Here is a 27,720-nt window from a genome sequence, read left to right on the forward strand (position 1 = left end):
GCGAATTTAACTAATAATAATAATAATAATAATACTTTATTTGTTCCCCGCTACCATCTCTCCAAGGAACTCGGTGCGGCTTACATGAGGCCGAGCCCACAATGCAACAATAAAAACAAGAGCAACCGTAATACAAACAATACATAAACTCATAAACAGAAAATAGCAATAAACATTAACAGTAACACAACGACGTCTAAAAACCTATGGCAGGGCCAAATGTACTAATTAAAATTTAATTAAAAATTTAATTACCGTATATTCCGGCATATAAGACAACTGGACGTATAAGACGACCCCCAACTTTTCCAGTTAAAATATAGAGTTAAGATGACTCCCATGCATAAGACTACACCCGCATATAAGACGACCCCTGACTTTTGAGAAGATTTTCTTGGGTTAAAAAGTAGTCTTATATGCCAGAATATACTGTAAATTCACCATTAAAACCTTCCAGGTACAGCTTTACGCGGGGAGGCGAATTTAACTAACTTACGACACTATAAAAACCTTCCAGCAACGTGCGCAAGAATGAGGAAGTACTCCATCACAGACTTGGTGTCACAAGTGGACAGTGAAGCGACAGCCCCCCCTGTGGCTGGAATCGAGAATACCCTCATGAAGCCGGAAAGCTGGAATGTTAAATTGCCTCTGTGTCTGTCTATATATGTTGTATGTCTAAATGGCATTGAATGTTTGGCATGTATATGTGCATTGTCATCTGCCCTGAGTCCCCTGCAGGGTGAGAAGGACGGAATACACACACACACACACACACACACACACACACACACACACACACTTGGTTGTTGTAGGTTTTTTCGGGCTATATGGCCATGTTCTAGAAGCATTTTCTCCTAGAGAATGCCTCCAAAACATGACCATATAGCCCGAAAAAACCTACAACAACCCAGTGATTCGGCCATGAATGCCTTCGACAATATTGATACCCTTCCCATCTTACCTTCTCCTTCTCAACAAGGGAAGGGATGAAGCTCCGCTTGTCCGCCGGGCGGTTGGTCACCGGGTGGATCATCACTTGGCTGGAGAAGAAGTCCACGGCGGGCTGCAACGGCAGAAGGAAGGACAGAAGGGGTGAGGAGGGGGCCTGCCTTGAATGTGGGCCCAAAGTGGGCTTAGGAAGACCTGGCTACTGACTGACCGTCCGGACGAGAGCCTCTCCTCACCTCGTACGGGTTGAAAGCCACGTCCCCAAACTGGCCCTTCTGGAGGCGGTTGACCAGCTCCACCTGTTCGTCCGTCAGCTTCACATCCGTCCCGGTCTTCTTGTCGTGGACCGTCCTCCTGTTTCGTAGAGAAGAGAGTGCTAGAAGTGAAGAAGCGCCAGGACTTGTACGCAGAGTGTAGTGAATCTTACCTAGTAGGCTGGAAAGGAAGCCTGGATAACAGTATGGCAATCCTCCACTTTGAGAGTGTAAGCCAAGGACGCAGCCATCTTGAGTGAGGATAGCTAGAAGATGGGAGGAGTTTGAGGTCTCCTGGGATTGGCTAGAGCAGATGGGAGGAGCCAAGTCTTAGGAGGGAAAAGATTTTAGCTTCTGTGGAGTGGAGAACTGGGAGCTGGTGGGTGAAGAAGTGTTTTTGAAACTGAGTTTTCAGGGAGAGAGTGTCTGTGTCAGGCAGGGGCTGATGAGCTGACAAGAGAAAGGTCAGACAGCAACCTGATTCCTTGTGGGAGATAGCACAAGGGATTAGCTCTCTAGACCAGAGTTTCTCAACCTGGGGGTCGGGACTCCTGTGGGGGTCATGAGGGGGTGTCAGAGGGGTCGCCAAAGACAATCAGAAAACCCATGGTCATGGGAAGTGTGGGACGTTTGGCCCAATTCTGTTGTTGTTGGGGTTCAGAATGCTCTTTGATTGTAGGAGAACTATAAATCCCAACAACTACAACACCCAAATGTCAAGGTTTGTATCCTCAAACTACACCGGTGTTCATATTTGGGCATGTTGAGTACTGATGCCAAGTTTGGTCCAGATCCATCACTGCTTGAGTCTACAGTGCTCTCTGAACGTAGGTGAACCACAACTAAAACTCATGGTCAATGCCCACCAAACTCTTCCAATATGGGAGTTCTATGTGCCAAGTTTGGTTCAAGTCCATTGTTGCTGGAGTTCAAAATGCTCTTTGATTCAGTTCTTGTGGGTTTTTTCGGGCTATATGGCCATGTTCTAGAGGCATTTCTCCTTATGGCCATGTTCTAGAGGCATTTCTCTTTTAATTGTCGGTTAACTATAAATCCCAGCAACTACAACTCCCAAATGACAAAATCAACCCCCCCCCCCAACCCCACCAGTATTCAAATTTGGGTGTATTTGTGCTAAATTTGGTCCAGTGAATGAAAATACATCCTTCATATCAGATATTGACATTACAATTCATAATAGTAGCAGAATTACAGTTATGAAGTAACAACAAAAATAATTTTATGGTTAGGCGTGACCACAACATGAGGAACCGTATTAAGGGGTTGCAGCATTAGGAGAACCACTGCTCTAGACTGAGTTAGTTAGCAGGAAGAACTCTGGGAAGAGTTAACTGATAACTCAGGGGACTGCCTAGGATAGGTTAGTCAGAAACTCATTACTATCTCTCTGAAGTAGAGTGGGAGATTGTTGTTATTAGATCTGTTTGATTAGCTCTGACTGTAACTAAGTGAAGAAACTTATTCTAGGAACCATCAAGCTATAGCACTTTTGTACCAAGTCAAGCGTCTTGTACCTCTCAGAAGTAGTTAGTTGTCTGTTTTTATAAATAAATCTTTTTCTATTTAACCTTCAAAAAGGTCTCTCTTGTTCCTCAGTCTGTCATTAATCCTTTGTGATAATTCCAGCATCTTTAAAATCCTAATATTACAGAAAGGCCTCTTATCCAAGCAGTCATTCTGGGAGCAGTGGTGGAAGAATTGGGAAAAGGTTACCTCAAAAACTCATTTTAAAAGTCCTAAGGCAACTTGGGTTGGTGGCAGCTTTAAACCAAAAGAAGACTAAAAGACAAACAGTGTTCATTCTACCATTACACACATCTATCTACATCTCGCTACCAAATTGGAGGCACAAGGGGAGGATTTTTGAGGAAAAAGTAAATCTTTGGAGGAAGAATCATCCTGCCCAGACATATTGCCAATAAGCCTCCAGCGTCGTGTCACTGGGTGTGATATTACATACATTTCTTTATAGTGGTGTCCAGCGGCGTAATATTTGGTGATATATTATATAGGGATCTGTTATACAGAGCAATTAGGGAACCCTGTGATTCCATCTCCATTTCCTAGATGTATGCACCACAAGAGGGGACTAAATCGGGCTGTTGTTTTGCATCCCCTTGGCTGCAGAGACATGAATGATAGGAATGGAGCTCCTGCCTCGTCACCCTGCCCAGTCTCGGGACCCTTACCAATAGTCTGGGTTCTCCATCTTCTCCAGAAACTTGTCCAGCTCGTCCTTGTTGCGGATGGGCTTGTAGATCTTCCTGCCGTCCAAGTCGTAGCCGATGTGGGGGAACTCCTGGTACCACTCCATAGGGATGTTGCCCACCGTGTTGCGGATGTCCTGCAAGAATGAAGAGGCAGAGCCGGGCAGGGTTAATGGGAATCCCAGTATTGCATCAACCAACCGTTGTGCATTTGTGTAGAGCTAGATAATGAAGAAACGCAATGGTGTCATGGTGTGACTGGGACTCCAGGAGACCAGGGAGTGAATCCCCACTCAGGCATGGAAACCCATTGGGAGTCTTTCCACAAAGATTTATTCACTTTCTCCCAATATAGGCAGTCCCCAAGATCGGTTCTGTAGGTTTGTTCTTAAATTGAATTTGTATGTAAGTCAGACCACGTAAATTTTAAGTGTAGCTCCAGATACACACACACGCACAATCTGTCTATCTGTCTGTCTGTCTGTCTGTCTGTCTGTCTGTCTATCTATCTATCTATCTATCTATCTATCTATCTATCTATCTATCTATCTATCGGGATTTATTTATTTATTTATTACTAGCTGTACCCACCACGAGTTGCTGTGGCCAACCTTCCCTCCTTCTTTCTCTCTCTCCTTCCTTCCCTCTTTTTCTTTCCCTTCTTCTTTCCTCCTTCTCTGTTTCTTTCCTCCCTTTCCTTGCTCTTTGGTTCCATCCTTCCTTGTCTCTTTCCTTCCTTCCCTCCATCTTTCTCTTTCATTCCTTCTCTCCTTCCTTCCTTCCTTCCTTCCTTCCTTTTCTACCCTTTCTTTCCTTCTTTCTCTCCTTCTCTTCCTCCTCTCCTTCCTTCCTTCTCTACCTTTCTTTCTTTCCTTCTTTCCCTCTTTCTCTCCCTCCTCTCCTTTCCTTCTCTACTCTTTGTTCTTTCCTTCCCTTTTTCTCTTCCTCCTTCTCTCCTTCCTTCCTTCTCTACCCTTTTTTCCTTCCTTCCCTCCTTCTTTTCCTTCTTCTCTCCCTCCTTCCTTCTCTACCTTTCTTTTCTTCTTTTTGTCCTTCCCTCCTTCTTTTCCTTCTTCTCTCCCTCCGTCTCTACCCTTATTTTTCCTTCCTTCTCTCCTTCTTTCCTTTCTTCTCTAGCCTTCTTTTTTCCTTCCTTCTCTCCTTCCCTTCTTCTCTCCCTCCATCTCTCCTTCCTTCCTTCCTTCCTTCTTTCCTTCCTGTGTATGTATTTTGTATGTGTATATGCATATGTGTGTATGTGTGTATGTGTGTGTGTATATGTTTTTGTGCGTGCGTTGTAATGTATTTTTTTGGTTTTTGGCTTTTACAGTCCATTCTGTTGTGTTTTTTGGTGTTTTTATGAGTGATGGTCACTCGTTGGCTTGAGAGGTATTTTGTGTCCAAATTTGGTGTCAATTCCCTCAGTGGTTTTTGAATTCTGTCAATCCCACAAACGAACATGACATTTTTATTTATATAGATTTATTCCAACCTGGACACAGCATTTTATTTGAGAACACAGAAATGCTGGACCACTCTCACAACCACCATGTCAGACTACACAGAGAAGCCACTGAAATCCACAAGAAGCATGTGGACAATTTCAACAGAAAGGAGGAAACCATGAAAATGAACACAATCTGGTTCCCAGTATTAAAAAACTCTAAAATTACAAGAGCACAACAACAGAGAGGAAACAAACAATCACCTCTCAACAAAAGTTTGCTCCAGGCACTGTCAGGCCATTATATGCTAATCAAGGTGGTCAGTTGAATCATTCACACCTAGCTCTAGCAGACAAGAGTCCTTTGTCCCACCCTGGACATCATTCCACAGATATATAAACTCAATTTTCCTCGTTCCAACAGACCTCACTACCTCTGAGGATGCTTGCCATAGATGCAGGCGAAACGACAGGAGAAAATGCCTCTAGAACATGGCCAACAACCCAAAGTGCTAATTAAGTCTGCTGTCCAAAAGCCTGGTCCCAAAAAAACACGATTTCAATTCCTTCCTGAAAGCCAGGAGGGATGAAGCCGATCTTATCTCACTTGGAAGCACGTTCCACAGGATTTACATGACCTTTGGGGAAACCCGAATCTCCACAGCCTTTTTGGAAGTGTGACCTTTGAGAGACTGATTGGCATTCACACTATTTAGAATAATCATAACCCTTTTGTAAAAGTATGACCTTCCTCAGAAGAGTTCAGTATCTACTAGTATTCATGCAAGGCAACTTGGGATTCTCAGTTGTTAGACTGATATACCTGGTTATCTCTCTGAACCGTCAGGAACAAAGATATGCCAATGCACACTCTCTCAGCCTCGGAGGAAGGCAATGGTGGCAACCCCCTTTTGAAGGCATCTAGACAAGGAAGCTGTTGCATTTTGGGGCGACTCAAAGGAACCCCTGCGTTTACTCATTGGGGAAGGGGCTAACTGTGTGTCCCCCTCGCCCTTTCCTCCCCCCTCCTTCCAATAGTTCCTTTTCAGGCCTGTTTGTTGGGAGGGAGGTGTGAACGTGACCCCTTTCCCCTCCCGACACACCTGCCCTGCTCCGCCACCCCCTCGGCCATCTGTTCCCCATAAAGGCAGAGTGGGAAGAGGCGAGGTGAGGGGTCCCTGGTGGATTGGGGAGGGGGCTGGGTGGCCCAGGTCTCTCCCCCCCCTCCCCAAATCCTTCCTCCAGCCCATCCATCACGGCATCACTCTTGCTCTCCCCTCTTATATGTTTCTGCCAGGAATCTCCAAGCCAGGAAAAAGGGGGCTGAGCTTGGAGAAAGAAAGAGGGAAGAAGGAAGGAAGGAAGGAAGGAAAGAAGGAAGGAAGGAAGGAGAGCATCAGGGGCTGTCAACTGAGTCATGGCCAAGGCATTCCCCTCCCAGGAATGGAGGGACCCCAAAGGCCACTCCAGCTGGGAGACACAACCCAAGCCCCTTCTATGGAGGTTTTTAAGCAGAGGTCCCTGCATGGCAGAGAGGGGTGGGTCTAGATAGCCTTTGGGTGCCCCTTCTTTGTGCCCGTGAGTCTGTTGGAATCTCCTTCTCTCGAGGTTTTTAAGGAGAGGCTGGGTGGGCATCTGTCAGGAGGGTTTGGATTGTACAGAAGGAGGTTGGGCTAGGTGGCACTCTTTGGGGTCTCTTCCAACTCTAGGATTCTATGGCCTCCTGTCAGTAGGGATTGGATGGTCCTCCTGTCTCGAAGAAGTTTGGCCTGGATGGCCCTCTTTGGGGTCTCTTCCAACTCTAGGTTTCCATGGAAGTCTTTAAACACAAGCTAGATGGCCATCTGTTAGTAGGGATTGAATGGTCTTGCAGAAGGAGGTTGGATTAGATGGCCCTTGGGGTCTCTTCCAGCTCTAGGAGTCTATGGAAGTCTTTAAACGCAAGCTAGATGGCCAAGCTAGATGGCCAAACTAGCTAGCTATGGCCTCCTGTCAGTAGGGATTGGATGATCCTCCTGTCGTGAAGGTTAGCCTGGATCGCTCTCTTTGGGGTCTCTTCCAACCCTAGGATTCAATGGAAGTCTTTAAACGCAAGCTAGATGGCCATCTGTTAGTAGGGATTGAACGGTCTTCCTGTCTTGCAAAAGGAGGTTGGACTAGATGGACCTCTTTGGGGTCTCTTCCAACTCTAGGATTCTATGGCCTCCTGTCAGTAGGGATTGGATGGTCCTCCTGTCTTGAAGAAGGTTGGCCTGGATGGCCCTCTTTGGGTCTCTTCCAACTCTAGGATTCCATGGAAGTCTTTAAACACAAGCTAGATGGCCATCTGTTAGTAGGGATTGAATGGTCTTGCAGAAGGAGGTTGGATTAGATGGCCCTTGGGGTCTCTTCCAGCTCTAGGAGTCTATGGAAGTCTTTAAATGCAAGCTAGATGACCATTTGTTAGTAGGAATTGAATGGTCTTCCTGTCTTGCAGAAGGAGGTTGGACTAGATGGCCCTTGGGGTCTCTTCCAACTCTAGGATTCTATGGAAGTCTTTAAACACAGACTAGATGGCCACCTGTCAAGAGGGATTGGGTGGTCTTCCTGTTGTGCAGAAGGGGGTTGAACTAGATGGCCTTTGGGGTCTCTTCCACTTCTAGGATTCTATGGAAGTCTTTAAACACAAGTTATATGGGCATCTGTAAGTAGGGATCAGATGGTCCTCCTGTGTTGCAGAAGGAGGTTGAACTAGACGGCCTTTGGGGTCTCTTCCAACTCTAGGATTTTATGGAAGTCTTTAAAGACAAGCTAGATGTCCATATGTCAGTAGGGATCGGGTGGTCCTCCTGTCGTGCAGAAGGAAGGTGGACTGGATGACCCTTGGGGTCTCTTCCAACTCTAGAGTTCTATGGAAGTCTTTAAACAAAAGTACATGGCCATCTGTCAGTAGGGATCGGGTGGTCTTCCTGTCTTGTAGAAGGGGGTTGGACTGGATAGCCCTCTTTGGGGTCTCTTCCAACTTTAAAATTCAATGGATAAACATGAACTAGATGTCCATCTGTCAGTAGGGTTTGGGTGGTCTCCCTGTTGTGCAGAAGGGGGTTGGACTGGATGGACCTCTTTGGTGTCTCTTCCAACTTTAGGATTCTATGGAAGTCTTTAAACACAGGCTAGATGGCCTTCTGTCAGTAGGGATCGGGTGGTACCTTCCTGCCTAGGAGAAAGAAGGGGTTGGACTGGATGGCCTTTGAAGGCCCCTTCCAAATCTAGAATGCCATGTTGCTGCATTTGGAGGCGTTGAAAGGGGGGCTCTGACCTCCTGCTGGGTGGGAGGGGGCTTGCCAGACCCACCATGGAGCCAAAGCCAAGGCTGGAGGTGGACTCATAACCCCCTTCCCCACAAAAGTGTATTAAGCCCCACTCTTTGGCCGAGCCTGAGCAGAAGAGGTCCTCCCCGCTTTCCTCCTTCCAGTAGCGCAAGCCCTGCTTGGCCTCTCCTCCCCTCTGGCTCAGAGCAGTTAACACATGAGCCTGAATGAGATCAGTGGCTGGAAAGGAGGGCAGCCTCTCCCCACTCCGCCCCCCCCCCTTGGCGGCCCCCCATCAGCCTCTTCTCTCCCCCCAAAGAGAGACGCTGCCGTCACTCAGCCACACGTCTGGAAGTTGCTCTTGGACCGGAGAGGCATTCCTCCAGCGCATTCCTGGCAGGAGAAGGGATTCTTTTCCCAGTAGCTGCTCTCTCTTGCAAATAGCTGGTCCACGTGGAGAAGGAAGGAAGGAGAGAAGGAGGAGGAGATGGAGAGAGAGAGGAAGAAAAATGGGAAAGGGGGCTCCCAAGGAAGGGAAAGAAGGAAGGAGGAAGGAAGGGGTGGGAGGGAATAGGAATTGGGTGAGGGTCTCCCTTCCTCCCTCCCCAGCCACCAATCGGGACCGTCTCCAGGATGAGTTCAGGAGGCCAAGAAGGAGGTTCAGGAGGCCAAGCAGGAGGGAGGCCTCTCTCCATGAAGGGGATCCAAATGGGCAAAACCACCTGGGACAAAACCTCTCCAAGCCCAAAGGGAGCCCAGATGAAGAAGGAGGGGGTTCCCAGCTGGAAGGGCACAGAGCAAAGTAATACCCCTGGAAAACCTAGACGGGTGTTACTTACGTAAGGTCTATGTGCTCTGCAGAAGAGAGAAGTGGATGGTGGTACACTAAGGCAGAGAGGATGAAGGGCAGAGATATAGGATGGGTGGTGTTCACCTTGGAAACGGTCCATGAGAAAGGGATCTAGGAGCCTTAGGAGATCAAGAGAAGTCCTAGTCCCACTCTGTTCTGCTTTGGTCAAACATGACTTGGGATAATAACTCTGTGTCCAGTTCTGGGCAAACTGGACACAATTTAAGAAGGAGATGGACAATGAGAAGAGCCACCAACATGGTCAGAGGCTTGGAAGGGTGGCATCCACCTTGGAAACGGTCCATGATGAAGGAATCTAGGAGCGTTAGGAGATCAAGAGAAGTCCTAGTCCCACTCTGTTCTGCTTTGGTCAAACTTGACTTGGAATAATCACTCTGTGACCAGTTCTGGGCAAACTGGACACAATTTTAGAAGGAGATGGACAATGAGAAGAGCCACCAACATGGTCAGAGCCTTGCAAGCACAGGGATATAGGAAGGGTGGCATCCACCTTGGAAACGGTCCATGATGAAGGAATCTAGGAGCGTTAGGAGATCAAGAGAAGTCCTAGTCCCACTCTGTTCTGCTTTGGTCAAACTTGACTTGGAATAATCACTCTGTGACCAGTTCTGGGCAAACTGGACACAATTTTAGAAGGAGATGGACAATGAGAAGAGCCACCAACATGGTCAGAGCCTTGCAAGCACAGGGATATAGGAAGGGTGGCATCCACCTTGGAAACGGTCCATGATGAAGGAATCTAGGAGCGTTAGGAGATCAAGAGAAGTCCTAGTCGCATTCTGTTCTGCTTTGGTGAAACTTGACTTGGAATAATCACTCTGTGTCCAGTTCTGGGCAAACTGGACACAATTTAAGAAGGAGATGGACAATGAGAAGAGCCACCAACATGGTCAGAGCCTTGCAAGCACAGGGATATAGGAAGGGTGGCGTCCACCTTGGAAACGGTCTATGATGAAGGTATCTAGGAGCCTTAGGACTTCAAGAGAAGTCCTAAGTATCTAGGTATCTAGGTATCTAGGACTAGGACTTCAAGAGAAGTCCTAGTCCCACTCTGTTCTGCTTTGGTCAAACTTGACTCAGAATAATCACTCTGTGTCCAGTTCTGGGCAAACTGGACACAATTTAAGAAGGAGATGGACAATGAGAAGAGCCACCAACCTGGTGAGCGGCTTGGAAGCACAGGGATATAGGAAGGGTGGCATCCACCTTAGAAACGGTCCATGAGAAAGGGATCTAGGAGCCTTAGGAGACCACAGGTTGAATGTGCATCAAGAGAAGTCCTAGTCCCACTCTGTTCTGCTTTGGTCACACTTGACTTGGAATAACTCTGTGTCCAGTTCTGGGCAAACTGGACACAATTTAAGAAAGAGATGGACAATGAGAAGAGCCACCAACATGGTCAGAGGCTTGGAAGCACAGGGATATAGGAAGGGTGGCATCCACCTTGGAATCAGTCCATGAGAAAGGGATCTAGGAGCCTTAGGAGACCACAGGTTGAATGTGCATCAAGAGAAGTCCTAGTCCCACTCTGTTCTGCTTTGGTCAACCTTGACTCAGAATAATCACTCTGTGTCCAGTTCTGGGCAAACTGGACACAATTTAAGAAGGAGATGGACAATGAGAAGAGCCACCAACATGGTGAGAGGCTTGGAAGCACAGGGATATAGGAAGGGTGGCATCCACCTTGGAAACGGTCCATCACAAAGGGATCTAGGAGCCTTAGGAGACCACAGGTTGAATGTGCATCAAGAGAAGTCCTAGTCCCACTCTGTTCTGCTTTGGTCAAACTTGACTCAGAATAATACCTCTGTGTCCAGTTCTGGGCAAACTGGGCACAATTTAAGAAGGAGATGGACAATGAGAAGAGCCACCAACATAGTCAGAGCCTTGGAAGCACAGGGATATAGGAAGGGTGGTGTCCACCTTGGAAACGTTCTATGATGAAGGGATCTAGGAGCCTTAGGAGATCAAGAGAAGTACTAGTCCCACTCTGTTCTGCTTTGGTCAACCCTGACTCAGAATAATCACTCTGTGTCCAGTTCTGGGCAAACTGGACACAATTTTAGAAGGAGATGGACAATGAGAAGAGCCACCAACATGGTCAGAGGCTTGGAAGCACAGGGATATAGGAAAGGTGGCATCCACCTTGGAATCAGTCCATGAGAAAGGGATCTAGGTACCTTAGGAGACCACAGGTTGAATGTGCATCAAGAGAAGTCCTAGTCCCACTCTGTTCTGCTTTGGTCAGACTTGACTCAGAATAATCACTCTGTGTCCAGTTCTGGGCAAACTGGACACAATTTAAGAAGGAGATGGACAATGAGAAGAGCCACCAACATGGTCAGAGGCTTGGAAGCACAGGGATATAGGAAGGGTGATGCCTGACTTGGAAATGGTACATGACAAAGGGATCTAGGAACATTCAATGTGTTGTTGAAGGCTTCCATGGTCGGAATCACTGGGTTGCTGTAAGTTTTTTGGGCTGCCTGGCCATGTTCCAGAAGCATTCTTTCCTGACGTTTCGCCTGCATCTGTGGCAGGCATCCTCAGAGGTTATGAGGTTGTAGGAACCTTAGGAGACCACAGGTTGAACGTGAATCAAAAGTGTGATGCGCTATCAAGAGAAGTCTAGTGTCAAGATCGAGGGAAGTCCTAGTCCCACTCTGTTCTGCTTTGGTCAGACTTAGAATAATAACTGTGTCCAGTTCTGGGCAAAACCCACCGAAAAACCTAGGAAGACCTTCTTGATGATGAAATCTGTTCAAATAGAAGGAAAAGGCATCCCACCAAAACATTAGGGAGATCTTCTTGATAATGGGATCTGTTCGACTGGGAGTGTGGGAGAGCTCCTTCTTGGGGGGTTTTAAGCAGAGGCTGGATGGTTATCTGTTGAGGGTTCTTTGATTGTGCTTTTCCTTCCAGGCAGAAGGGGGTTGGACCGGATGACCCTTAGGGAGTCTCTTCAGTGGTTCAGTGAAGGACAAACCACAGAATCACAGAATTAGAAGAAACCCCAAGGGCCATCCAGTCCAACCTCTTCTGCCAGGTAGGAAAAGCATGATATATGAGGTGTTCCCTTAGAATCATAGAATCCTAGAGTTGGAAGAGACCTCATGGGCCATCCAGTCCAACCCCATTCTGCTAAGAAGAAGGAGAATCGCATTCAAAGCACCCCTAACAGATGGGGATCCAGCACCTGTTTAAAAGCCTCCATAGAAGGAACCTGCACCACACTCTGGGGCAGGGAGTTCCACTGCTGAACAGCTCTCTCTCATCATCAGGAAGTTGTATTGTCAAAGGCTTTCATGGCCGGAATCACTGGGTTGTTGTAGGGTTTTTTCAGGCTATATGGCCATGGTCTAGAGCAGTGGTTCTCAACCTGGGGTCCCCAGATGTTTTTGGCCTACAACTCTACAGCTGGTAAACTGGCTGGGATTTCTGGGTATTGTAGGCCAAAAACATCTGGGGACCCCAGGTTGAGAACCACTGGTCTAGAGGCATTCTCTCCTGACGTTTCATCTGCATCTATGGCAAGCATCCTCAGAGGTAGCTTGCCAAAGATGCAGGCGAAACGTCAGGAGAGAATGCCTCTAGACCATGGCCATATAGCCCGAAAACACCTACAACAACATCAGGAAGTTCTTCCTCATCTTCAGGTGGAATCTCCTTCCTTTCCTGCAGTTTGAAGCCATGGCTCCATCGGGTCCTAGTCTCCTGGGCATCAGTAAGGAAGCTTACGCCCGTCTCCCTATGTCTTCCCCTCATCATGTCTCCTCCCAGCCTTCTCTTCTGCAGGCTAGACATGCCCAGCTCTTTGAGCCTTTCCTCATAGGGCTTGTTCTCCAGACCCTTGATCCTTTGAGTTGCCCTTCTCTGGACACATTCCAGCCTAGAGTCAACATCTCCCGTTCAATGGTGGTGCCCAGAACTGTACACAGTGTGATTCCAGGTGTGGTCTGACCAAGGCAGAATAGAGCACGGGGAGCATGACTTCCCTGGATCTAGACACTAGGCTCCTCTTGATGCAGGCCAACATCCCATTGGCTTTTTGAGCTGCAGCATCACATTGTTGGCTCATGTTTAAGGAAGAGTAATAGGAATGATGTGGAGTTTGGTTGAATGGAGACGTTCCCTTTGACCCTCGAGGCCTAAGAGGTGAAGCCCACAGGGTGGAGAGAGTGTGCTGGTCCTGGCCCACAGCCTCTGTTGTGTTGCACTCCTCCTCTTCCTCCTCCTCCGTCCCAAGCAAGGAGGTTGAGGGAGGCGTGAAGCTGCTGCTGCGGCTGCTGTGAGTCAGAGGAGGGGCCGGGCTGACCGACCGAGGGCTCACTTTCAGTGCTATAAAACACTCCTCACTCGGCTCTTGCCGCACTCCAAAAGGCGCATGAGGAGGAGGAGGCGGCACACGTGTGCAAGGAAAGAACGGGAAGAGGCAGCGGTGCTCTGTACGGGACAAGGGACTTAACCCCTTCCAGACGCATTGGGCCAGACGGAGCGGACAAGGGTTCCTTTCTCTGTGAACATTTTGGCAACGTTTTTAGGGAGGATGAGAGTGCAGCGCTGAGGGTGTCCCGGCCAGGAGGAGTGACCGCCACCCGTTGTCCACCACCATGTCCTTCGCCATGCTGCGCTCGCCCCCCAGTCGTTTCCTATATCCCGAAATCAGCATGCTCTCGGAGGACGAGGAGAACGGCAGCGAGAGCTCCGGCTCGGACGAGAAGCCCTACTGTCTGGACGGTGGCGGGTTCGGTCTCAAAGGTGGCCAGCGCCGGTCTGGCGGCGGTATCAAAAAGACAGTCCGCCTCCCGCGGCAAGAGCCCCGCCAGCGGCACACGGCCAATGCGCGGGAACGGGACCGCACCAACAGCGTCAACACGGCTTTCACGGCACTGCGGACCCTCATCCCCACGGAGCCGGCCGACCGGAAGCTCTCCAAGATCGAGACTCTGCGCCTGGCTTCCAGCTACATCTCCCACCTTGGCAACGTGCTTCTGGTTGGGGAGGCGTGCGGCGATGGGCAGCCCTGCCACACCACGCCGGCCTCGGCCGCCTTCTTCCATCACGGCGGCAATGGAGGGGGCAGCAACGGGAGCCCCCCGGCCAGGGAGAGCGAGAACTCCCAGCCCAAACAGATCTGCACTTTCTGCCTCAGCAACCAGAGGAAGATGGTGAGTACAGCAGGGAAAGGAGAGAAGAGTGGGACAGGTGGGAATCGGAGTCTCAGGGTTGGCATTGGGATGCGGCACATCCTGGGCACCTCCATCCCTTCCTTCCAAAGCACAATTCTGTCTAGAAACAAAAGATTGTAGGTGAACTATAAATCCCAGCAACTACAACTCCCAAATGTCAAGGTCTATTTTCCCCAAACTCCACCAGTGTTCACATTTGGGCATATTGCGGATTTGTGCCAAGTTTGGTCCAGATCCATCACTGTTTGAGTCCACAGTACTCTCTGTTTGTAGGTGAACTACAACTCCAAAACTCAAGGTCAATGCTCACAAAACCCTTCCAATATTTTCTGTTGGCCATGGGGGCTCTGTGTGCCAAGTTTGGTTCAATTCCATTGTTGCTGAAGTTCAGAATGCTCTTTGATTGTAGGTGAACTATAAATCCCAGGAACTACAACTCCCAAATGTCAAGGTCTATATTCCCCAAACTCCACCAGTGTTCACATTTGGGCATATTGCGGATTTGTGCCAAGTTTGGTCCAGATCCATCACTGTTTGAGTCCACAGTACTCTCTGTTTGTAGGTGAACTACAACTCCAAAACTCAAGGTCAATGCTCACAAAACCCTTCCAATATTTTCTGTTGGCCATGGGGGCTCTGTGTGCCAAGTTTGGTTCAATTCCATCGTTGGTGGAATTCAGAATGCTCTTTGATTGTAGGTGAACTATAAATCCCAGGAACTACAACTCCCAAATGTCAAGGTCTATATTCCTCAAACTCTACCTGTGTTCACATTTGGCCATATTGAGTATAGGTGAACTATAAAGCCCAGAAAAAGACAAAAAACTTGCAGGACTTTAGGAATGCAACTGGCACCTCCATCCCTCCCTTCTGATTGATCACACTTCTAAGTATGGCAGGACACCAGGATCTCCAAATGCTCCAGGAAGGAAAGCAAAGATCTAGGAGAACGTTAGGAATGGCACAGGCACCTTCTGATTGATCACATTGAGAGCTATGGCAGGACACCAGGATGCCCAAAATCTCCAGGAAAGAAACCAAAGACCTCATGGAACATCTGGAAAGAAACAGGAACCTCCATCCATCCATTTCTTCCAAATTATCACATTTAGTTCCTTTCTTAATGTTCCTCTTTGAAGGTTCAAGAATCCAACAGTAGTCAGAACATTGGGAAAGGAACGAAAAACGAAACCTTGAGAATAATATCAGGGGACTCGGCCAGAAAGTGTAGGAAGGAGTCACAAAGAAAGGTGGCCACAAAATCCCATTGCATGTGGGAGACCCCTTCTATGGCTCCCTTCCTGCAAGACACCAGGACAGAGAAAAAGGGGAAACCTTGAAAGGTATTAGAAGAATAGGCACTCCATCCACCGCTTCCGAACTCTCTAACTTCTGGGTTGTTGTAGGTTTTTCGGGCTCACAACCTCTGAGGATGCCTGCCATAGATGCAGGCGAAACGTCAGTAGAGAATGCTTCTAGAACATGGCCATACAGCCCGAAAAACCTACAGCAACCCAGTGATTCCAGCCATGAAAGCCTTCAACAAGACATCTCCCACTTCTATCTCTTGCAAGATCAACGGGTACCCTCAACTAACCCAGGGAAAAGGACAAATGTGTCCTTATGGAATTATTAGAAACTAGCTGTCTCCTGCCAGAAGTTGCTGTGGCCCACATGAGGGTTCTGTGTGGGAGGTGTACTACAACTCCCAAACTCGAGGCCAATGCCCACCAAACACTTCCAGTATTTTCTGTTGGTCATGGGAGAACTGTGTGCCAAGTTTGGTTCAATTCCATCGTTGGTGGGGTTCAGAATGCTCTGTGATTGTAGATGAACTATAAATCCCAGCAACTACAACTCCCAAATGTCAAGATTCTATTTCCCCCAAACTCCACCACTGATCACATTTGGGCATATTGAGTCTTCACGCCGAGTTTGGTCCAGATCCATCATTGTTTGAGTCCACAGTGATCTCTGGATGTAGGCGAACTACAACTCCAAAACCAAAGGACACTGCCCACCAAACCCTTCCAGTATTTTCTGCTGGCCATGGAAGAACTGTGTGACAAATTTGGTTCAATTCCATCATTGGTGGGGTTCAGAATGCTCTGTGATTGTATGTGAACTATAAATCCCAGCAACTACAACTCCCAAATGTCAAGATTCTATTTCCCCCAAACTCCACCAGTTTGGGGGACATTGACATTTGCACATATTGAGTATTCTTGTAGAGTTTGGTCCAGATCCATCATTGGACTGGATGGCCCATGAGGTCTCTTCCAACTCTTTGATTCTATGATTCTATGATTGTTTGAGTCCACAGTGCTCAATGGGTTTAGGTGTACTACAACTCCCAAACTCAAGGTCAATGCCCACCAAACCCTTTCAGTATTTTCTGTTTGTCATGGGAGAACTGTGTGGGAAGTTTGGCCCAATTCTATTGTTGGTGGGGTTCAGAATGCTCTGTGATTGTAGGTGAACTATAAATCCCAGCAACTACAACTCCCAAATGTCAAGGTCTATTTTCCCCAAACTCCACCACTGTTCACATTTGGCCATACTGAGTATTTTTTTCCAAGTTTGGTCCAGATCCATCATTGAGTCCACAATGCTCTCTGTTTGTAGGTGAACTACAACTCCAAAACCCAACTCCAATGCCCACCAAACGCTTCCAGTATTTTCTGTTGGCCATGGGAGTTCAATCCCAGCAACTACAACTCCCAAATGACAAAATCAATTTTTTTAGTGAAGGACATAAATTGGGTTGTTAGGTGTCTTGTGTCCAAATTTGTTGTCAATTTGTCCAGTGGTTTTTGAGTTGTGTTAATCCCACAAACGAACATTGCATTTTTATTTATACAGAAGGAAGTAAAAGCGAAATCCCACAAACATCACCGCTGAGCCTCTTTTATTTACTTTCCTAATATATTTTTCACTTTGTGCATATTCTTTCCCACCCCAAAAAACTGGGCATCAAGACGGCTACATATTCTAGACCTCTGATGCTTGATAATACATGGTAATAATACACAACAAACACGGAAAGGCATCACACCCCTATCTATCCACCAAGACCTTCCAATGCTCCAGGAAAAAAACACCTCCAGATAGAAAGCGAGGAAAGGATTGAAAGGTGAAATATTGCCAAGGTTATATAGCAGCCCCTGATTGTTCACATTCTTGATATACTATTGTGTTTATATCCCTTTTGGGATCTCTAACTTTGGTTTGGAAACATAGACAAAGAAGAAAACTAATATACAAAAATTCTGAGGATGCTTGCCATAGATGCAGGCGAAACGTCAGGAGAGAATGCCTCTAGAACATGGCCATATAGCCCGAAAAAAACTACAACAACCTACAAAAATTAAGATTTTTATAATATGCAGCTACCTTAAAACAGAGTACAGGACTAAATCTGAGGCAGGCAAACTAACCGAACATATACCGACAATAATAAACAATACTAAACACACAACTATAGAAACTATCCTATGAACCTCACACTTGCCTCTGTTGCTGTTTACTCCCTCCTTATCCTACTCCAGTGTTCCTCAACCTGAGGGTCGCGAGGGGGTGTCCGAAGACCATCAGAAAACACAGCATTTAATAATAATAATAATAATAATAATAATAATAATAATAATAATAAATTTTGTTCATGAAGGTTCTGTGTGGAAAGTTTGGCCCAATTCTATCATTAGTAAAGTTCAGAATGCTCTTTGATTGTAGGTGAACTATAAATCCCACCAACCACAACTCCCAAATGTCAAGGTCTATTTTCTCCAAACTCCACCAGTGTTAACATTTGGCCATACTGAGTATTTTTTCCAAGTTTGATCCAGATCCATCACTGTCATTGTAGTTGCTCTTTTAATGTAGGTGAACTACAACTCCAAAACTCAAGGCCAATGCCCACCAAACCGCTCCAGTAGTCTCTGTTGGTGATGGGAGTTCTGTGTGCCAAGTTTGGTTCAATTTCCATCGTTGATGGAGTTCACAGCTCTTTGATTGTAGGTGAACTATAAATCCCAGCAACTGCAACTCCCAAAATCAATCCCCCCCTTAACCCCACAGTGCTCTCCGTTTGTAGGTGAACTACAACCCCAAAACTCAAGATCAATGCCTACCAAATGCTTCCAGTATTTTCTGTTGGTCATGGGAGTTCGGTGTGCCAAGTTCGGTTCAATTCCATCATTGGTGGAGTTCAGAATGCTCTTTGATTGTAGGTGAACTATAAATCCCAGCACCTACAACTACCAAATGTCACGGTCTATTTTCCCCAAACTCCACCACTGTTCACATTTGGCCATACTGAGTATTTTTTTCCAAGTTTGGTCCAGATCCATCATTGAGTCCACAGTGCTCTCTGTTTGTAGGTGAACTACAACTCCCAAACTCAAGGTCAATGCCCACCAAAACCTTCCAGTATTTTCTGTTGGCCATGGGAGTTCTATGTGCCAAGTTTGGTTCAATTCCATCGTTGGTGGAGTTCAGAAAGATCTTTGATTGTAGGTGAACTATAAATCCCAGCAACTGCAACTCCCAAATGACAAGATCAACTCCCCCAAACCCCCACCAGTATCCAAATTTGGTCGTATTTTTGCCCAATTGGGTCCATTGAATGAAAATACATCCTGACTATCAGATATTTACATGACGATTCATAACAGGAGCAAAATTACAGTTGTGAAGTTGCAACGAAAATAATGTTATGGTTGGGGGTCACCACATCATGAGGAACTGCATTAAGGGGTTGCGGCATCAGGAAGGTTGAGAACTACTGTCCTACTCTCTTTAGGTAACTATACAACCACACTTCTCCTTGAATAACATTCATCTATTTAATAAATCCCACATTTAAGAAATGCTCCCATCATTGTTGTGGAAACACAGCATATAAGTCCCGGTCTTTCTTAGCGTTCGCCAAAGATTCCTCCTTGATCGGCACCGTCCATTTGTCCACCTCTAATAGTTTGCAGATTTTTCTCAGCTGCACTTCGTTTACTTTCCTCCCCAAAAAACTGGGCTCCAAATGCAAGAATTTCAGGGTTTGATAACACTTGAGAATAAAGCACAACACAGACACACAAGGAGGAAACAAAAGGCAACAGAAAGAGAGACTCAGACAGTTCAGGGACCGGAATGATTCCCGATTCCCTCGTGAGATGCGGAGTCTGTTTTGTAACTTAGGAAAAGAGAGCGAGCAGAGAAGTGCGAGAGGCGTGCAAAAGGAGGCACGGCACGGAAGAGGTTTTTCTCCTTGGTGACACTAGAACTCGAGTGTATTCCCACCACTGGGCTCAGAAGATGCGATAGCGGCCACCAACTTCGAGAGAGTCTATCAGTGGCTAGCAGATGTCGTGGTTTGGGATTGGAAATGACTCCCAAATTAAAGACACCCTACTTGTGCTTCTCCCGGGCATCTCGTTGGCCACCGTTGGCTGTTTGCTTTGAGCCAAAGCTCTAGACGAAATGTGGACTTCTCAGGGGCATCTCATTGGCCACCGTTGGCTGTTTGCTTTGAGCCAAAACTCTAGACGAAATGTGGGCTTCTCAGGGGCATCTCGTTGGCCACCGTTGCCTGTTTGCATTGTGCCAAAGCTCTAGACGAAATGTGGGCTTCTTAGGGGCATGTCGTTGGTCACCGTTGGCTGTTTGCTTTGAGCCAAAGCTCTAGACGAAAAGTGGGCTTCTCAGGGGCATCTCGTTGGCCACCGTTGGCTGCTTGCTTTGAGCCAAAGCTCTAGATGAAATGTGGGCTTCTCGGGGGCATCTCGTTGGCCACCGTTGGCTGTTTGCTTTGAGCCAAAGCTCTAGGCGATATGGGGGCTTCTCAGGGGCATCTCGTTGGCCACCATTAGCCAGTTGCTCTAAACCAAAGCCCTAGAAGGAACGGACGGTGGCCAAGGAGACACAACGAAATAGGGGAACGGGCAGGCTGGTTGGGGAGGAAGCAGAGAGACATGAGGAGACAGTGGAGATCATCCTGGAGCAGAGGACAGCAGAAAGCCTTAGTTCAGTGGGATTCATGCACCCACGGAAGAGGGTCTTCCCTCTCCCCAATGCCCTGCAGCCTGAGATGGTGACTTTTGCAAGGAACCCCCACTCGAATCCATAAATCCGGAGCCAGTTTCTGATGGAGCACCAATTTGCCCAGAGACAGGGCACAAAAGGACCCCATCCAAAGAATCAAAGATTTGGGGTGGGATCACAGAAAAGGGAAACGGAGAATGTGAGCAAACAGAAAAGGAAGTTTCCACAGCCTCAAGGAATGAGTCCCAATGTCCTCTGTCAGTCCAGCCATTGGAGGTTCCAGATGAAAGGGCCAGAACCAAAAATCTGGAGAGATTTTAGGACACAGAGGGGTTTGCACACAGGACTGCAATTAGGGGTTGTTCAATCTCAAGAAGGAAAGAAGGATGGATGGATCAGGAAGGAGATTGCCTGTTGTTCCTTATTGTTGTCTCCATGACCTCTCACATTGATCTATTAAGCCAAGGGTCAGCAGAAAGCAGAGCTCCCAGTGGCGCAGCGGGTCAAACCACTGAGCTGCTAAACTTGTTGACCGGAAGCTCGCAGGTTCGAATCTGAGGAGCGGTGTGAGCGCTCGCTGTTAGGCCCAGCTTCTGTCAACCTAGCAGCTCAAAAACATACAAACGTGAGTAGATCAATAGGTACCGCTCCGGCGGGAACGTAACGGCGCTCCATGCTGGACACATGACCTTGGAGGTGTCTATGGACAACACCAGCTCTTTAGCTTAGGAATGGAGATGAGCACCAGAGCCCCAGAGTTAGATACAACTAGACTTAATGTCCGGGGAAAACCTTTAACTTTACCAGCAGAAAGCAGAAAAACTTTCTGCTGGTAATCTCTGGGATTTTCATCTCTCCCTGGTTTGTGAGAAAAATCATTTTCCTCACACACATATGCTGCAAAAAAACTAAGAAGGCTTTTAGGAAAAGCAGCATTTTTGTTTGCAAAAGTAGTGGGATGGGAGCTCCAATTTTAATGCCTTCAAGTCATGTCCGACTCCTAGCAATGGTTTTTTGGAGGCTGAGAGTGTGTGACTTGTGGTCTCCATGGTCAGAGTCCACTGCTCAAACTACGATGCCACGTTGCACCACTTTTGTCTGCTCCAGAAGTCCCTGAACGATCCAATTTTACTGCCTTCCAAGTCAGAAGTGACTTGGACTACTGGCAATGGGTTTTTGGAAGCTGAGAGTGTGTGACTTGTGGTCTCCATGGGCAGAGTCCACTACTGAAGCAATGATGCCACGTTGCGCCACTTTTGTCTGTTGCAGAAGCCCCCGAACGCTCCTATTTTAGTGCCTTCAAGTCACTTCTGATTCCTGGCAATGGGTTTTCGGAGGCTGAGAGTGTGTGACTTGTGGTCTCTATGGCCAGAGTCCACTGCTCAAACTACAATGCCACGTTGCGCCACTTTTTGTCTGTTGCAGAAGTTCCTGAACGCTCCAATTTTACTGCCTTCAAAGTCAGAAGTGACTTGGACTCCTGGCAATGGGTTTTTGGAGGTTGAGAGTATGTGACTTGTGGTCTCCATGCTCAGAGTCCACTACTGAAGCAAAGATGCCACGTTGCGCCACTTTGGTGTGCTGCAGACGCCCCTGAATTGAGCCTGTGCTACTAGAATGGACTCTTTCCGTGTCTCCATCAAAAGTTTCAGGGGAAAGAAAGGGGAAAAAGTGGCCAGCCCTTGCCTTCAGCCTTGTCTTCTCCATTAAGGTCCCTTCCACCTCAGACCCATCTCCATCCAGAGCAGGACTTCATGAGAGGCCCCTGAGATTCAACTTCCATTCCATTCCCTTTTCTTTCTCCCAAATCTTTTGACTTCACACTCAATGTCTTCTCCATTAAGGTCCCTTCCACCCCAGACCCGTCTCCATCCAGAGCAGGACTTCCCCAGAGACCCCTGAGATTCAACTTCCATTCCCTTCCCTTCTCTGTCTCCCAAATCCTTTGACTTCACACTCAACATCTTCTCCATTAAGGTCCCTTCCACCTCAGACCCATCCCCATCCAGAGCAGGACTTCCCCAGAGACCCCTGAGATTCAACTTCCATTCCCTTCCCTTCTCTTTCTCCCAAATCCTCTGACTTCACACTCAACGTCTTCTCCATTAAGGTCCCTTCCACCCCAGACCCATCTCCATCCAGAGTAGGACTTCATGAGAGGCCCCTGAGATTCAACTTCCATTCCATTCCCTTCTCTTTCTCCCAAATCCTTTGACTTCACACTCAATGTCTTCTCCATTAAGGTCCCTTCCACCCCAGACCCATCTCCATCCAGAGCAGGACTTCCCCAGAGACCCCTGAGATTCAACTTCCATTCTTCTTTCTCCCAAATCCTCTGACTTCACACTCAATGTCTTCTCCATTAAGGTCCCTTCCACCCCAGACCCGTCTCCATCCAGAGCAGGACTTCCCCAGAGACCCCTGAGATTCGATTTCTCTTCCCTTCCATTCTCTTTCTCCCAAATCCTTTGAACCTCACATTTTGCTCCATCCTGTGTACAAACTCAACAATGCATTGCTTCTCCCCACAAAGCCATGCGCAGGTCATTCTGACTGTTGGCCTTGCAAGTGCCAACGCTTCATCTTATGCCTTGGTCGCCAAGAGATAATTCAAGCCATGCCCCAAGGTTGTAGGTCTCAAAGCCGAGACCTTTTGCAGCCTTGAGGGCTAATGGGCTGCCCAAGGTAAACACCTTCAGATCCCAAACCATTTTAGCAGCTGGGAAAGGACATAAAAGCTGGAATAGGGAGGGCGGCCATGCCTTCCCGGAACAAACTCTATCGGCAGGCCATTGGGATCAACCTCTTCAGAAACGCATTTGAGTAAGCACCGGCTTCCAGTCGGAATGGGGCCGAAAGTCAGTGGAATTAGTCTTCCAAGGCAAGGCTTCATTTTGGAGGGTCTAAAAAAAGAACGCAATTTCAATGATTATGGCAGCAAGGAACCTGGAACAGGCTGCTTTGCAAATTCTTTGTGCTCAGCACTCTTCCAGGAGATTGTTTTTATGGATGTGATTTACGTCCCGCCTTCCTCCCTGAACGGAGATTCAAGACGGCCTGCGTTTAACCAAAAAGGGTGCAGATCGAAAACGCGTTATTAAGGAATTAGAATACGCAAGAAGCTGTATATGAAAAGCAGTTTGCAGCAGAGAAGAGTCTAACCAAGTATGGTGCTTCTTCCTGAGCAGAGCTGCCCAATCTTTGCCATTCCACAGCAAAGGACTCCGGCTCCGGTGGCAAAGCTGGAGTTAAAGCTCTCCTTTCAGGAACGCGTGGCTAAGTGTTTCACCAGGTGTTTGGAAGGAGATCTTGGCTACTGGGAAACCGGCCCTTTGCATTCGGAAAGCCTGGAGACAAGGGAGGTAAAACTCCAGGGAAAACATCCCTATGGAAGGGGCGCCTCTTCCAAAAGATCACATCTCTGCACCCGGATATGCATTTCATAGAATCCTAGAATCAAAGAGTTGGAAGAGACCTCCTGGGCCATCCAGTCCAACCTCATTCTGCCAAGAAGCAGGAATATTGCGTTCAAATCACCCCCGACAGATGGCCATCCAGCCTCTGTTTAAAAGCTTCCAAAGAAGGAGCCTCCAACACACTCCAGAGCAGAGAGTTCCACTGCTGAACGGCTCTCACAGTCAGGAAGTTCTTCCTCATGTTCAGATGGAATCTCCTTTCTTGTAGTTTGAAGCCATTGTTCTGCGTCCTAGTCTCCAGGGAAGCAGAAAACAAGCTTGCTCCCTCCTCCCTGTGGTTTCCTCTCACATATTTATACATGGCTATCATATCTCCTCTCAGCCTTCTCTTCTCCAGGCTAAACATGCCCAGCTCCTTAAGCCGCTCCTCATAGGGCTTGTTCTCCAGACCCTTGATCATTTGAGTCGCCCTCCTCTGGACACATTCCAGCTTAGAGTCAATATCTCTCTTGAATTGTGGTGCCCAGAATTGGACACAATATTCCAGATGTGGTCTAACCAAGGTGGAATAGAGCACGAGGAGCATGATTTCCCTAGATCTAGACACTAGGCTCCTATTGATGCAGGAGGGCCGGATTATAATTTGAAAAACACATGAATGAATTCCTATGCACACTGCACACATCTTATTTGCAGTGCAAAAAACAAAAAAACAAAAAAACCATACAATAATTAAAAAGAAGAACAATTTTAGCAAATATAAACTTATTAGTATTTCAACGGGAAGTGTGGGCCTGCTTTTGGCTGATGAGATAGGATTGTTGTTATTGTTGTGTGCTTTCAAATAGCTTCAGACTTCGGTTGACCCTGAGCAAGGGCCAGGTAAATGACCTTGGAGGGCCATATCCGGCCCCCGGGCCATAGTTTGAGGACCTCTGCACTATATGGTGAGGCTCTTGTGTTCTAGAATGTGTGGAGTTGGGCGCACACGCCGTCTTTGTGTCTGCACAGCCGAGTTTATGGAATCTGAGAGAGTGCCAGGGCCACAGGATCAGAACAATCGAGAAATGCACTTCCACAGGGAGAAATGTATGGTACGACATATTCACTACCTCTGAGGATGCTTGCCATAGATGCAGGTGAAACGTCAGGAGGGAATGCCTCTAGACCATGGCCATATAGCCCGAAAAAACCCACAACAACCCTATGGTACGACACTTTGGCAATAGAGAGGGAGCTTTCGCACAATTAAAACTTGTACGCCCATACCTTGGGAAGTAAGACTTGGTCATGGTGGTCCACGCTCTTGTTACATCTAGGATAGACTACTGCAATGCACTCTACGTGGGGTTGCCTTTGAAGACTGCTCCGAAGTTTCAACTAGTCCAATGAGAGACAGCCAGGTTAATAACGGGTGGCATGCAGGGAGCATACAACTCCCATGTTACGCCAGCTCCACTGGCTACTAGTTTGCTACTGGGCACAATTCAAAGTGCTGGATTTGGCCTATAAAGTCCTAAACGGCCCCGGATCAATTTACCTTTCCGAACGCATCTCTCCCTATGAACCATTGCGGAGATTAAGATCCTCCGGGGAGGCCCTGCTTTCCATCCCGCCATTGTCACAGGCGCGATTGGTGGGGATGAGAGACAGGGCCTTCTCGGTGATGGCTCCCCGGCTATGGAACTCCCTTCCTGGCGAGATGAGATCAGCCCCCTCCCTCCTGTCCTTTAGAAGGATGGTCAAAACTTGGCTGTGGGACCAAGCTTTCGGGACAGGGCAATAAAGCAGCAATAGGAAAGATTGGGTTGCTGTAGTTTTTCCGGGCTATATGGCCATGTTCTAGAGGCATTCTCTCCTGACGTTTCGCCTGCATCTATGGCAAGCATCCTCAGAAGTTGTGAGGGAAGATGACCAGGCCAATTAGTTTTGACGCGGATGACTAGGATGGTTTTAAATGGTGTATTTAACATTGAGATAAATGTTTTTAATGTATTGTCGAAGGCTTTCATGGCTGGAATCACTAGGTTCTTGTAGGTTTTTTCGGGCGATAGGACTACACAGAGAAGCCATTGAAATCCACAAGAAGCATGTGGACAATTTCAACAGAAAGGAGGAGACCTTGAAAATGTACAAAATCTGGCTACCAGTAATCAAAAACTCTAAAATTACAACAGCAAAACAGCAGAGAGGAAACAACCAGGCACATCTTAACACCTCTCAACAGAACATTTTCCCAGGCTCAGCCAGGCCTTCAAATGCTAATGAAGGTGGTCAGCTGAAACATTCACACCTAGCTCCAGCAGAGAAGAGCTCTTTGCCCCACCCCAGCCATTCCACAGATATATAAACCCATTGTCCTATTTCCAACAGACCTCACTACCTCTGAGGATGCTTGCCATAGATGCAGGTGAAACGTCAGAAGAAATGCCTCTAGAACATGGCCCTATAGCCCGAAAAAAACCTACAAGAACCAAATGTTTTTAATGTTTATGTACGTGCATATGAATTTGTGTCCCGGCATTGCATGTTTGCATATATATGTTGTGCTCCACCCTGAGTCCCCTTCAGGGTGAGAAGGGTGGAATATACATGTTGTAAATAAATGATAAATAAATGAGATGCACAAATGAGATCCACACCTGGATGGGAAACAATCCATGAGAAAAGAGACATGAGTCAACAGTGTGATGCGGAAACTGTCATAGAATCCTAGAATCAAAGAGTTGGAAGAGACCTCCTGGGCCATCATCCAGTCCAACCCCATTCTGCCAAGAAGCAGGAATATTGCATTCAAATCACCCCTGACAGATGGCCATCCAGCCCCTGTTTAAAAGCTTCCAAATAAGGAGCCTCCACCACACTCCGGGGCAGAGAGTTCCACTGCTGAACGGCTCTCACAGTCAGGAAGTTCTTCCTCGTGTTCAGATGGAATCTCCTCTCTTGTAGTTTGAAGCCATTGTCCCCTTGCGTCCTAGTCTCCAGGGAAGCAGAAAGGAAGCTTGCTCCCTCCTCCTCCCCATGGCTTCCTCTCACATATTTATACATGGCTATCATATCTCCTCTCAGCCTTCTCTTCTTCAGGCTAAACATGCCCAACTCCTTAAGCCGCTCCTCATAGGGCTTGAGGAGTTTAGTGTCAAGATGGAAGTCGAAGTCCCACTCTATCCTGCTTGGGTCAAACCTCACTTGGCTCAACCCCGTGTCCAGTTCTGGGCAAAGCGACTGAAGATACGGATGTTGACACGCTGGAAGGTTAACCAAAACAATCAAAGATTTGGAAGCTTCAAATTGCAAGGGAGGAGATTTCCACCTCAACATGAGGAAGAAGCTCCTTCTTTGGGAGCTTTTAATCAGAGGCTGGATGGCCATCTGTCAGGGGTGATTTGAATGCAATATTCCTGCTTCTTGGCAGAATGGGGTTGGACTGGATGGCCCACGAGGTCTCTTCCAACTTTAGGATTCTAGGATTCTATAAGTTCCTGATGGTAAGAATTGTTCAAGAGTGGAATCTGCTGCTTCAGAGTCCAGTGGAGTCTCCTTTTTCTGGAGGGTTCTCAGAAGAGTGTGGACGGGGGATTGGATTGTGCCTTCCTGCCTGGCGGAATGGGGTTGGACTGGATGGCCTTTAGATGTCCCTTCCCACTCTAGGATTCTGTGTGACAGCGCTATGGGTCCGGCAAGGTCTCTCAGGCCCCTCTATGATGTAGTGAGGCAACCAGAGATGGAAGCATGGAGAATGGGACATCTTGGGTTTCGGCGTGAAAAGGGAGATTTGCTTCGAAGCCTGTGCCGGCCGCCATGTAAACCTATCTGTCTGGCAGAGGAAGCTCCAAGGGTCACGGCAGGGAAGGCGCCGTCACGGCTTCAGAGGAGGGGGAAATGTGGGTCGGGTCAAGGCAGGTGAACATTGCCAGGAAGACACTGCCTCTGACCCCACGGCTGGACCCTGAGCTTCTGGGTGGGCAAGCAAAGCCTCAAACAACATACTTATTCGATCATCCCACTTGGCGTGGAATTGGCTCCGCCATAACACTTTGT

At 47.6% G+C, this 27,720-nt stretch overlaps 2 protein-coding genes across 2 annotated transcripts in view; one reads left to right on the plus strand and one right to left on the minus strand.

Moving 5' to 3' along the window:
* Positions 1-27,720, minus strand: part of BOP1 (BOP1 ribosomal biogenesis factor) — a 164,775-nt gene that overhangs the window by 23,797 nt on the left and 113,258 nt on the right. The window contains exons 4-6 of the mRNA XM_067467210.1: positions 3,416-3,570; positions 1,188-1,305; positions 965-1,066 (exon numbers count right to left, since the gene is read on the minus strand). Of these exons, the coding sequence (XP_067323311.1) occupies positions 965-1,066; positions 1,188-1,305; positions 3,416-3,570 (375 nt within the window). The remainder of the gene's footprint in view (positions 1-964; positions 1,067-1,187; positions 1,306-3,415; positions 3,571-27,720) is intronic.
* SCX (scleraxis bHLH transcription factor) overlaps positions 13,280-27,720 on the plus strand; it is a 33,359-nt gene continuing 18,918 nt past the window's right edge. The window contains exon 1 of the mRNA XM_060776028.2: positions 13,280-14,206. Coding sequence (XP_060632011.2) covers positions 13,649-14,206 — 558 coding nt within the window. The 5' untranslated portion in view covers positions 13,280-13,648. The remainder of the gene's footprint in view (positions 14,207-27,720) is intronic.

The sequence above is a fragment of the Anolis sagrei genome, chromosome 4 (assembly GCF_037176765.1).
Source record: "Anolis sagrei isolate rAnoSag1 chromosome 4, rAnoSag1.mat, whole genome shotgun sequence".
NCBI classification, from domain to species: domain Eukaryota; kingdom Metazoa; phylum Chordata; class Lepidosauria; order Squamata; family Dactyloidae; genus Anolis; species Anolis sagrei.